Source organism: Episyrphus balteatus, chromosome 2 (genome assembly GCF_945859705.1).
Source record: "Episyrphus balteatus chromosome 2, idEpiBalt1.1, whole genome shotgun sequence".
NCBI classification, from domain to species: domain Eukaryota; kingdom Metazoa; phylum Arthropoda; class Insecta; order Diptera; family Syrphidae; genus Episyrphus; species Episyrphus balteatus.
In genome coordinates this window covers 116559333-116572258 of record NC_079135.1, presented here as the reverse complement: position 1 = coordinate 116572258, position 12926 = coordinate 116559333, and the positions used below count along the sequence as shown (strand labels likewise).

The 12926-nt window shown below is 31.8% G+C and overlaps 1 protein-coding gene across 1 annotated transcript; it reads left to right on the top strand.

Annotated features, from left to right (window-relative positions):
* The first annotated feature begins 1889 nt into the window (after positions 1-1889).
* LOC129910991 (glutamine-dependent NAD(+) synthetase) lies at positions 1890-8687 on the top strand. Its single transcript, XM_055988615.1, has 7 exons — positions 1890-2207; positions 4960-5049; positions 5110-5421; positions 5480-5729; positions 5786-6657; positions 7766-8165; positions 8230-8687. Exons 1-7 carry the CDS (start codon positions 2062-2064, stop codon positions 8470-8472), a joined length of 2313 nt encoding a protein of 770 aa, XP_055844590.1. The 5' UTR covers positions 1890-2061; the 3' UTR covers positions 8473-8687.
* The last annotated feature ends 4239 nt before the right edge of the window (positions 8688-12926 follow it).

The following is a 12926-nucleotide window of genomic DNA, read 5'->3' as shown; positions in this document are numbered from 1 at the left end:
GATCCTTTTCCATTCAAAGTTTGATATCTCAGCGTCGAAGTGGTCGTATCGAACAAGTAACCCGATTCATACGGAAAATTTTCAAAAAAAAAATACCAGAAAACTATTTTTTAAATTCAAGTAGGTACAACCATTTTTAAGGGAAATACAGTGACTTGAAGAACCTAAAAAATTGGAATTTTTGAAATAAATTTCCCACTACTGTATGTTAAGTAAGCTTAAGTCAATTGTAAATAATAGCACGCTCAGTAAAACAAAATTGAATTGAATCTTGATGTTTAAGGTAGGCCCATAAGAGGCCGCAGTCATAAGGCGAATTATTCCCACCTCTCACCTTAATCTTAGGTTAGATATCAGACTCCATAGAACTCTACCGTTTTTTGTCACGGTTGTCACCAATAAAAATAAGCAATGTTTAATCAAAAACCAAGATATTAATTTAATTAATGCTAAAATCCAAGATGTTGGCCAAAAGGTGTACCTTCTATGCAAGTACCAAAAATCAAGGTTTTGATTTTTGATCAATAATTCTCGGGAAAAAAAAATTATCGTTGAATAAACTGCTGGGTTAGATTATAAATGCATTGCGCTACTGTGTTGACCACAGTTATTACTCAAAAAACTCAATTTTTAAGAATGCAATGCATGCAATGCCAATGTTTCTCAAGTGCATTTTTATCGATTTTCAACTGAAACTATTTTGATAGCTGTAAGGTGTCACTCTAAAATATGCCAAAAACACGATTTGATCTTCAACCCTAAATAGATAAAATTTTCATTCATCTACAAAATGTTATTAAATTTTCATTTATCCAAAATGTTTAATTGAAATTCGCATTGACGATTTGTCCTCGTACATATTTCACGAATTCTTATAAGAGCAAAATGAAGCTTTGTTCATCTAGCAGCAACGGAGAAAATGTTTTTTTTTGCTTTAATCGATTGGTATCATTAAAAAATTATTTGATTGTATTTTAAACTATTTTCTTGAAGAGTATTAGAAGGATATTTTTTCCATTAAAGCGAACATGTTTAGACACTTGTGAGTAGTTAAAAAAAATTATTTTCCTCATACGACTTACTCATGTACTTTAATTACAAGTATATTACAGACCTTGATTATGAATTGTTTTAAAAAAAAAATTAACTACGCAAATCTGTTCATGTTTATAATTCATATTTTCTATAAGACCCTGGAATTAACCATATAAAAATAAAAAGCCTTGTCAAAGATTTTTTTTTACAAATTTGAAGGTTCATGTCAATTACCTTCTTGTAATTACGTAGGTAAACTACGTTTTTGGCAAGAATCTGAAAACTTAAAATACCTACTTAAAATAGTTCTTCCTTCTTTAATTTGTATGTAGTGTGTATCCTTGATAAAACTTAGAACTAATATATCGTCTACGTTTGCACAAAATAGAAAACCTTAAAGGACTCTCGTCCTTTAAAGCTTTAAATACAAAGAAAAAAAAATTCCTTAACACATTTCTTGCAAACAAAAGGACAAAAGAATGTTGTCTGGCCGCGCCCGCTTAGCAACGGATTGTATAAGAAATAGCAAAACACGAGTAGATTGATCGATAAACTTAATCGATTTAGCCCGCTATACAACATGCCACCACACTATGTGAAGCCCTCAATAGTCTTACAATATTTTTACAGTCAGAACAAGAACAATAATAAGGACGTCTTTTGTACCTAGACAGACATATCAGTTGTTTGTGTTTCTTATAATGAAAGATATCGAAAAACGCGTGTCTCCTTTCCAAAGTGCGGTGGATATTTCTTTTTATTTTTTTTTTTCTTATCTTAACTTGTTTATCTAATTCATATAAATTCTTCAATCAATTATATTTGTTGTAATTTTATTCTTTTTTTTTTTGCAGGACACAACACTAAAACAACTAAAGAAAAACCATTAACACATATTTGAACTTAAAGAAGAATTCAAGCCAAAGGATTCCTTTAGTTTTTTTCTTTTATTTGTTGTTATTGTTGTCGCAGACATTACGTATCCGTATATCATTATTCGTTCAAAGGACAACAAAAGGAACGATTATGGGGAGGAAAATAACTGTGGCGGTTACAACGCTTAACCAATGGGCACTGGACTTTGAGGGTAATTTAGCCAGGATAATGCAATCGATTCTTGAGGCGAAAGAAATGGGCGCCTCTTATAGAACCGGACCGGAACTGGAAGTGACGTAAGTATATTTTTTTTTGCCTTTTTCTTGTTTAACTTTAACGTCTTTAAAAGTGGTTGGGAAGGTTGGTAAAATAAAGGTGGTAGGGTTTAAGTGCTTTTGTTAATGACAAAAGGTATTTTATTTGAGTTTTGAAATGGATAAAGTTAAATTGAAAGAGCATTTAGTTGAATGATAACATCTTACGAAGAAATTAATTGCTTTGAAATATTTAATGGACTTTTCTGAAAATCGGGTTGAATTTATTGGAATTTAAAGAATTAATTAATCAACTTCCTATTTGAGCTCAAACAAAAAATTCTTAACCAAAATATAATGTTTTAATTTGATAAAAGCTTTCGAAATTTTCTTAAACGTTTAAAACACGACTAAATTTTTGACATTTATGCGTTTATTTGATTCTAGAACAAAACTTTAAGAAAGAACACTATCAAATCTTCTAAAGACCGATTTCAGTTCTGTAATTTTTAGAGCTTTAGGTATGTGATGCGAAATTAAAAAAATTTAGGAATAACAAAACACTTAATTTCTGTAAAAATAATCTGCCATATACTACGTTTAGAAAAGAACCTATATTTTCTCAAAACCGGCGCCAACGTTTTTGGTATAAAAATTGAAATATCAGTTTTAATCATTGTTTTTATATTTTTTTCGAAGATCATTAACTAACAGTACCGGCCAAAGAACCACCTTTTAAAAGAAAATTGTCAAAAATTGAAATTTCTTAAAATTTTGGTGTTTCAATATACCGAACCCTCAAGTTAGTCAGTTAGTCACAAAAAGGCACTTGTATGGCAAAACCAGATCCCCTTTTGCCACTTTTCTCTTTTTTTTTTTACTCTTTTCTACTTCTGCAAAAATGGTTGCTTTGTAATCTACAGGTTATATTGATATCTCTTAGCAAGCCATGATTTTCGGATCGAATCATGTTCAATTGCCTCTCTGCCTTATTTAAATCGATAATCATGTTTTGTCCTTGTTAAGTCAAGGCCTTAATCACAGCTAGAAGATAAATTTTATCCATATGTAAATTAATTTTGTCTTTCCGATTCACTTGTTAACTTTACAAAAGCTCATTTACTAATGACCCGTTTATAACCAAACTTGGTCTAATTTTCTTAAATGAATATCCAAATAATACGAAGTACAAAAAATGTCTCCCATGACTATTCCAACCACCAAAAATTCTTAACCTTCAGGTTTGAAGCAAATCGCTTCGGGGGTATGGACTGCAGCTTGAGATAGAGACAGACAGATACATATAGAGAAATAGAACAGCGAGATCCTTTTCTTCACATTCTCTATCTTAATGTTATATCTGATTTTTATATTAAGCTCAACATTTTTTTCCGATTAAAGTCCATTGATCCTAGACCCTTTTATCCAGCTTCTCCAAAAAAAACTTTATTGGGTTTATATCCAGTGATTGCGGCGGCCTTATCATGACTTGAAGGATTTCTTCGTCTTTTATCAGTTTGACGTATTTCTGACATAATTTAGACTTGTGTTAAGAGTCAACATCCTTTTTAAATACGAAGCCTTTGACAATTAATCTTATTCCAATATCATCTTGTACGCCTTCTTGATCATTGTTCCAACAACTCGAGTTAAATCTGCCAATTCACTTGAAGAAAAACAACCCCCCAGAGCATTTCAAAAAACCCTCCATGCTTTACGGTGGGAACCATATAATACAGTCAAGTAGCATTTTTTGTTCAGCACTGCGACGAACGAAAACTCTTCGTTTTCTCCCACATACCTCGAACTTGGATTCATCGCTCCAAAAGACTCTGTTAAAGTCTTCTTCCTCCACCTCTATATGCATTCTGGCCGACTTTAAGCATTTCACCTTGTTTGGTGGTCAAAAAATAGGATTCGAACAGCAACTCGTCCAAGTCGTCAGTCTCCATTTCCCCGTTGTCAAGGACACCGGCTTATTCTTTAAAAAACACAATCTTCTATACCATCCCCCAAGCATGAATGAAATTAATTGCTAATGTTGACTCGAACTTTTGGCCTGCAGTCTACATCATTATGTATATCACAACATCACAAGTAAAAATGAAGTGAAGGGAAACGATATTAATCGTATTTAGGTCCTTTTTTTCACCCATTTGTTTTGAAAAAATGAAGTCTGTTTCGAACTAATGCTACGAGTATCCCTTTTAAAATCAATATCATACTTCACTAGGAAATATGTGCATCAAATTACACTTTACACCTGAGTGTTTTTAGTCACTCAAAAAATTAATCAGGAATTTTTTTAACGGACTTAGTTCGGCCCAACTTAAATTCAAAATTTAAAGTGTTCAACTTTTAACAAGAAGCATGTTTAAAATGTTTAGCAATAGACTACCGTGTTTAAATAACCGCATTTCGCAAGTTAGGTATGACCTGTGCTTTACTCAAGTAATGCTGGAAAAGTTACCAAATTATTTGTACAAAAAGAACTCCGGTAGGTATATTAGCTCTTACCGCAGACTTCTGTAACGGATTCTTCTCTATTTTAATTTCGAATCCAATTCAACATCTTTTATAATCAGCTTAAGTCCATTTTTCTTAACTCCATTTTCATTTTTGTCAAATATTATACCACCATTCTTAATGATGATAAAAAAGAACCAATGAGGGTTATCATGTGATTACCTAAAAAGTCGTTAGTTTAAGTCTGAAAGAAAACTTTTTTACAAAATACATAATTCTAAATCTTAATCTGCATATTATTTGATTAACACATAATTCCTTCTTCCAGAGGCTACAGTTGCGAAGATCACTTTCGTGAACCAGACACATATCTTCATTCATGGGAAGTACTCCTTGAAATTATGATGTCACCGATCTGGTAAGCCAAACTTTTAAACCTCATTAAGTTCAAATTCTAAAAATACAACTAACTCTTCAGTGATAATATCCTTGTTGACGTTGGAATGCCAGTTATGCATCGTAACGTTGCCTACAATTGCCGAGTGGCCTTTTTCAATCGACGTATTCTTCTTATCCGTCCAAAAATGTCAATGTGTGACGATGGCAATTATCGAGAATCACGTTGGTTTAGTGCGTGGACAAAGTCTTTGCAAATCGAAGATTTCTTCCTGCCACGAATGATCTCCACACACACCGGACAGGATACAGTGCCTTTCGGTGATGCCGTAATTGCTACCAAAGATACATGCATTGGTTATGAAATATGTGAGGAATTGTGGAATGTTAGAAGGTAACTTTGATTCTGATTTTGGAAGTGAACCTGAATTAAAATTTTCTTTTATTTACAGTAAACACATCGACATGTCCTTATCGGGAGTCGAAGTGATCGTCAATAGCTCTGGAAGCTACATGGAACTACGAAAAGCTTACATCTCGACTGATTTGATTAGAAATGCCAGCTTCAAAGCTGGTGGCGCATATCTCTTTAGCAATCTTCGAGGCTGTGACGGTCAAAGAATCTACTTTAATGGCTGCTCAGCAATTGCTATGAATGGAGAGATAGTTGCCAGGAGTAAACAATTTGCCTTACAGGATGTGGTAAGGTCATATCTTATCTGTAAATGAATCTCTAATCTAAATGTCTTTGTTTTCAGGAAGTCACCATTGCCACAATTGATCTCGAAGAGATCCGCTCCTATCGCGTATGCCAAAGATCTCGCTGTAACCTCGCTGCTTCGGCGCCCACCTACCCACGAATTGTTTGCGACTTTGAGATGTCAACGCACAATGATATCTTCAAATGCTCATCAACCCCACTGCAGTGTATGTATCACACTCCCGAAGAAGAAATAGCCATGGGACCAGCCTGTTGGCTATGGGACTACCTTCGACGGTCTGGTCAAGGTGGATTCTTTCTACCTCTCAGCGGTGGTGTTGATTCTAGTGCTTCAGCCACAATCGTTCATTCAATGTGCAGAATGATTGTTAACTCAGTTCAATCTGGGGACGCACAAGTCCTCCACGATATTCGAAAAATCCTCGCTGATTCGGATTACACTCCAGACAATCCAGCTGCTCTGTGTAATCGAATTCTAGTCACTTGTTTCATGGGCAGTGTAAATTCTAGCAAAGAAACAAGAAGAAGAGCCTCAATGTTGGCCAATCAATTGGGTAGCTATCACATTGAAATAAGTATCGACTCGGCTGTGAATGCTTTGTTGGGGATCTTCAATGCTGTCACTGGGTTGACACCAAGATTCCGGAATCAAGGTGGCTGTGCACGTCAAAATTTGGCTCTTCAGAATATTCAGTCAAGAATTCGAATGGTTCTGGCTTATATATTTGCACAATTGATGCTTTGGGTGAGAAATAGACCCGGTGGGCTGTTGGTTCTTGGCTCGGCTAATGTTGACGAAGCTTTGCGAGGTTATCTGACCAAGTATGATTGTTCCAGTGCGGATGTTAATCCTATTGGTGGCATATCAAAAACCGATTTGAGGAGGTTTTTAACTTATGCTCAGGACAAGTAAGCAATTTAATGATCCATTTTTATTCCTTAAAAAAAAATTCTTACACTCATGAAACTTGCCAAAAAGTTTGCTTTTGGGATAAGAAGCAATGATCAAGAAAGTCTATTTAAAAAACTTTGGGTTAAAAGGCTTTTTTTTCAAGGAGACAGTAAAATCTGTAAATGGTCCCAAAAAGCCAATTATTTTTGGTTTCGATAACAAATTGAACGTTTACACTTAAGTTCTAAGGCGTTTTACGCAGATCATTAGCTTTTTGGTACCAATTACATATTTTGCTCTCTCCGAAAAAACACCCTTTCACCCAAATTTGTTTTATTAAAACTCTTTATTCTTGCTTTCTATCTTAAATGCAACCCAAATTTCATTTCATTTTCATTCAACACTAAAAAAAACACCCTTTTATCCATGGTATTCTAATAGACGCTTCAGATTTTTGTTTCCAATATCAAAAGTAGCATAATTGATGAATTTAAATAGGGAACAACGACTATTACTTTGTTTTTCCAAGAAACCCACATTTTCTCTACACCTTAAAAAACACCCTTTCACATGAAAAAAATTTAAAGAATTATTTTATTCGTAATTCCCATGGCAAAGACAACATTTAAAACAAAAAATAACGTAAGTGTACCTTTTATAGGAACCTTACTTTCTAAAAAAAACACCCTTTTATCTAAAACATTTTTATAGGCTTCTTATTATTCTTGATTTCTGTTATAAATGAAACATTTTTATTGGGATACCATTTTTTGTCCCAGTTTTTGTGGTACTAATTCTGAATTTCATCATTAAAAAAAAAAAACACTTTTTTACTCCAGATAGTTTTGTAGTTCTTATAACAAACGAAACTTTTTCACCAAGTTTAAATTAATAAAATTTATGTCAGCAGTTATAATACCTTTCTTACACATATGTAACTCAACCCATCAAAAAAACACCCTTTCACCAAAAATAATTTTAAGAACTTTATGAATCCTTTGTCCCTGCTTTATCTTAAACCTGCATCCCGAATTTTATCAATGTACCAAGTTTGTTGCCAAGTTTTATGAGTGAAACAATTTTTTTTTAATTCCTATTTTGCCTATACTAATTTTCTTTGTTTAGATTCAATCTTCCAGTTTTGGAACAAATTATCGATGCCCCACCAACAGCTGAATTAGAACCACTTCAAGATGGTCAACTTATGCAAACTGACGAACAAGATATGGGAATGACTTATGCTGAACTAAGTGAGTTCGGAAGACTGCGAAAACAAGCGTGTTGTGGACCATATAGTATGTTTTGTAAGCTTGTGGCTACATGGAAAGGTGATTTGAATCCTAAAGAGGTCTCTGATAAAGTTAAACACTTTTTCCGATGCTATGCAATCAATCGTCATAAAATGACTGTTTTAACGCCTTCGGTTCATGCCGAAAGCTATAGTCCTGATGATAATCGATTTGATCATAGGCCATTTTTGTATCGTGCCAATTGGAGTTGGCAATTTAAGGCTATTGATGATGAGGTAAGTTTCATTTGACTTACAAATTATGAATCAGTTTAATAAGTTTTTGATTTTTTTTTTATAGGTTGATAAACTTATGCCAGTATATACACCATCATCAAGTCATATCCGACCAAGTACTGAAGATCTTATGTCACAAACCCATGAATCCGAATCGAGTCATCGTTCTTCGCGTGTCGATTCGAAAAATTCATCACCAATATCATGTTCATCGATGGAAGGTCCCAAAGGCAAATCGGGTGGTTATTCGAAAGTTCATGTAAATGTTATGGGAAAGCTCAAAGATCGTACTGGAATACCTGTATAATAAAGTTTTAAGAAAACACACATATTTTATATTGAAAAAATTAAACTTAACGATATATTTTTGAGGATTTCCTACTTACATTCACAAATATCCTCAACATTTGGTTGTTAAAAAATTTATGTTGCCTTAAGAAATTCAATTTTTCCTATTAACTCGCACAAAGTTATACTTTAAACTGTAACTTTTTTTGTTGTTGTGAAATATAATTATTCTTTAAGAATATATTGATTTATTATTTTGTTTTCAATATTTTCATTAAAATTGTATTTTAAAATTTTGTAATAAATTTTTGCATAATATACTATATAATATTTTTTATTTAGCATTTAATTAATGTTCAGAAGTTATAAGTCCTAAATACAAGACTTTTGTTTCCTTAAGACATAGCACGCTTCTTAAATAAAATGTCTTTTCCGCTTTATTAAAAGCTTTAAATGATTCGACGTGCATGATTCAAGTGGTATTACAGTAGGCCATTCATTTCCCTATGTCTGAAGATCTTACAGCCATCAGCCACTTTTCTAACTTAAATACATACTAACACATCAGAATTGGTTTTGTTAACTTAAGTTTTATATCTGAAGAGATTACTCAAATTTTCTCGCAGATTTTAGAAATTAGTAGAAAAATATATTAAATTCGCCAATGTCAACAGCTTTTTTTTAAATAATTTGTACCTAGCCCGCTTTGTGAGTTCTCAGAATTCAAACTCCCTTTTCGGGTCCTTTATCCCACTCACGCAATACTTCGTTCTTTCGCTTCGGGTATTCAAAGTCGCCAGGTAGGTGCCAAAAACAATTGTTTTTTAACTAAACTGTGGCTACCCGCTGCACTGGCGCAAATTCCCAATTAAAAGAAATTAATATCCACGGGGGTTATTTGTGTGGGCGTAAGTGAACTTGGCTATTTCTGGTGCTTTTTAGTTTGTTTTTTAAGATTCTGTAAAAAATCAAATTAAAAACAAGTAATTTGTTTTCTTCCTATTTAAGTTCTTCTTGGTGAATGTGGGATTTTATTTTACATTCAGAGGGAACAAAAATCACACATTTTTTTTCGAAATTAGATTCCCACCTATCATGGAAACCAAATCCACTCTCCATAAGTGGACGTCGTTCTCACTGAGTGGGAACTTAAATTTAAATTCCTAAAACCTAAATTTGATTTAAGCTTAAAGGTTATCATTGTAAAATTTGTATAAAAAAAACAAAATAATTTTTGGGATTTTAGAATGTGACAAAAAACAATCGAGTAGTAGTGGTAGTCCTTATTTGTTTAAATAAAGTGATGTTCCTTGAAAACCTTAGTTGAACCGTATTAGACCAATTCTCAATTGTATCGATCACTCTCTATAGTATCAAGTTATACCCGGGGCCAGTCTTTATTAGTGTTGGGTTTTTCGATAGAAGAAAAAAATGTTCCACATACGCCACAGTGAGCATGTATGTTTAAGTTAAACCGTTCAAGAGCATAAAAGTTGACCTTTCATTGATGAGATAGTTTTCTAAATTACTTAATTGGCTGCTTTTTATATTAATGAACCTGTTTTAAGAAAAAATATTTCTATAGTTAAAACAAAACATACTTTTAGTCTAGTATCATACTAAATCGGTATTAGTTTCGAATTAGATCGTCTATAATTTTGCGCCACTTGCATTAATACATTTATTTATTTTTTGACGTTTTGGAATTCCAAACCATAACATAATAAAATTATGTAATTTCCTACATTAACCCTCTGTAGGCACACCTATTTTTTGTGACGTGATAGGCACACGGGTGCGAATTTGGTTTATACTTTTTCATGCCGCAAGAACTTTTTTCGGTCTCTATATTTTATAGAGAAAAATATATAAAATTGATGAAGAATTTTTCGAGGAATTCGAATATTGTATTCACTATTCAAAAAATATATATTTTCACCCTTATAAAGAGACTTTTTGGTGACCACTTTTTTGAAAAATCGTAATTTTTCTATTTTTGTCTTGCCAAATTCGCACCCGTGTGCCGACAGAAAGTTAAAGTTCAATTATTACAAAAGAAAACCATGAATTAATTTATAACAAAGTAAAGTATTTAAAAATAAATAAATTTTAGTATGTAAAATAAAATGCTTACATTTTAGATTGCCTACAAAATGAAAAAATACAATTCAATTAGCTTTAAATGAAAAAAATACATATAGAAATAGATATTATATATATATACACAAAAAAAATAATATTAAAATATAAAAACATTTTAAAGATTTATTAAAATCCTATATCATAAACTTTATCAATTAAAAGTTAAAAAACCTATAAAACGAAATAGTTTAAAACAACGAAAAATTAAATAGATGAGAAAATAAATTTGTGTTTAGAGAAAACATTTTATTTAGCAAGTAACACATTTGATACGATTTTGTTTTTTTTTTATCTTTCAATCATGATTAAATTATGAAAATTATTTAAGTTTCAATATGTTGGATGTTTTGAAATTAATAAAACCTTAAATTCATAACAAGAAGGAATCATGGTAAAACGAATAGAATAATTAAGATTTATTCTTATCCTTCCTTATAATCCTTATAAAGTCAAATAACATTAAACCCTCTCAGATGAATTGAATAATTTACATATATTATTTATATTTAATTTGAACATTAAAATTTTTGTTTTAGTTAAAAATATAATAAATAAATAACTAAACTTGTAGTATATTTAGATTTCACAATGAAGTGAAAATTTCACAATTTTGTAGCTGTAAGAATATGAGTATCCTGTTAAAAAAAATATATATTAAATTAATATAATAGCCCAGGGAAATTAGTAATTTAAATCGCATTTTTCGCGGGACAAAATTTTTTTCATGAAATGTGTTCGGGTGGTTGTCCTTATCATAAAAGTCAATTTGTTGGGATAATTGGAGGTTGGGAACAGCCGCCATCTTGGAAAAGAGATTGGTATCGTTTTTATTGAATAGCTCCATTGTTATTCATTTTAACAAAAAATGACAAAGGTAAGACTTATTAACAATAAAATTATCTAAGAAATGATATACAAAACAATTCCATGAGTTGATTAAATAAAATTTTATAGTTGGTCAAAGTGCGGGTTTGTATCGCAAGGTTGGGACAAAATGACATTTTTTCATATATCTGACGAACTTTTGATTTGTTTGGATAATTCTTCATGAATGAATTGTAGTACTTATAATTACCTATAAAATGAGCCCACAATCGTTATTGTCACCATCGTATTGTAGAAGTAATCTAACTCCGAAACTCTCCATGTACTAGTCAAAAGTAAGAAAAAAAGCTGTTTTTTTGCTAGTAGGCCGAGAAAATTTTGGGAGTACAGAGGTGCGTTCTTTTTCTAACAATAGTCAACTATCGTTGTTATGTCAAAAAATATTGTTGATGTGTCATTGTTAGAAATTGTTGGGTTTTTTACAAATCATTTAGGAACGATTTATTGTTAGATATTGTTAAACTGTCAAACACCAAAAAAAAATTGTTTTGAAAATATTTTTATTTGCATAATTATAACAAAAATAATGTTTTTTAGTCAAAATAAATTCTCTTGCTTCATAAAATTGCAAAACTCTGTTTTTATTTTCATTTTATTCCGCTTATTTCCAAAAGAAAAAAAATCTTCGAGTTTGTTTTGTAAACAAAACATACACTTTGACACATCAACAATCTCATGAGTCTTCAACTCATATCATGGAGGTGAGTTGGAAATAGTTACGATTTGTAACTATTTGACACTTCAAAACGAGTTTAGGAACGATGTTCATCTGTCAAATAGTTACAAATCGTAACTATTTTGTAGTTTAGGAACGACAAAAGTTAACGATAGTTAACAATAGTTAACTATTGTTAGAAAAAGAACGCACCTCAGGTACAACCAAAATATAAGTACGCAGTTTTGCAGCCATACGCGTGTTAATGTCGATTTCAAAGGTCTGACAACTCTAATTTTGTGCTTTATACGGTTTTTGAGGGGTTAAATAACGTAAGTTTTCCAGTTAATGTGAATGGGCTAAATTTATACTATTTGAAATTATAAATATACAAGCTGATGCTCTATTCTTTTTCCTAAATCTGAACACCCCAATCTTGAGGATGTGACCAATAGAACTATATATAAGCCGTTTATACGATTATGTTTTACAAGCTTTTTTTGTTTAGATTTTTGTTTGTTTATTTGAATTGAAAAGCCTGATATGGTTAGTTAAAAAAGCTTATATCGTGAGTTCTATTAACCCCATAGCCGAGATTGAGGTGTCCAGATTTAGGAAAAATAATAGAGCATCAGCTTGTATATTTATAATTTCAAATAGTATAAATTTAGCCCATTCACATTAACTGGAAAACTTACGTTATTTAACCCCTCAAAAACCGTATAAAGCACAAAATTAGAGTTGTCAGACCTTTGAAATCGACATTAACACGCGTATGGCTGTAAAACTGC

Coding starts and splice junctions, on each gene's coding strand:
- LOC129910991 (XM_055988615.1), top strand. CDS start 2,062: ATGGGGAGGAAAATAACTGTGGCGGTTACAACGCTTAACCAATGGGCA. Junction 5,422..5,479: donor GAATTGTGGAATGTTAGAAG/GTAACTTTGATT, acceptor TTTTATTTACAG/TAAACACATCGACATGTCCT. Junction 8,166..8,229: donor TTAAGGCTATTGATGATGAG/GTAAGTTTCATT, acceptor TTTTTTTTATAG/GTTGATAAACTTATGCCAGT.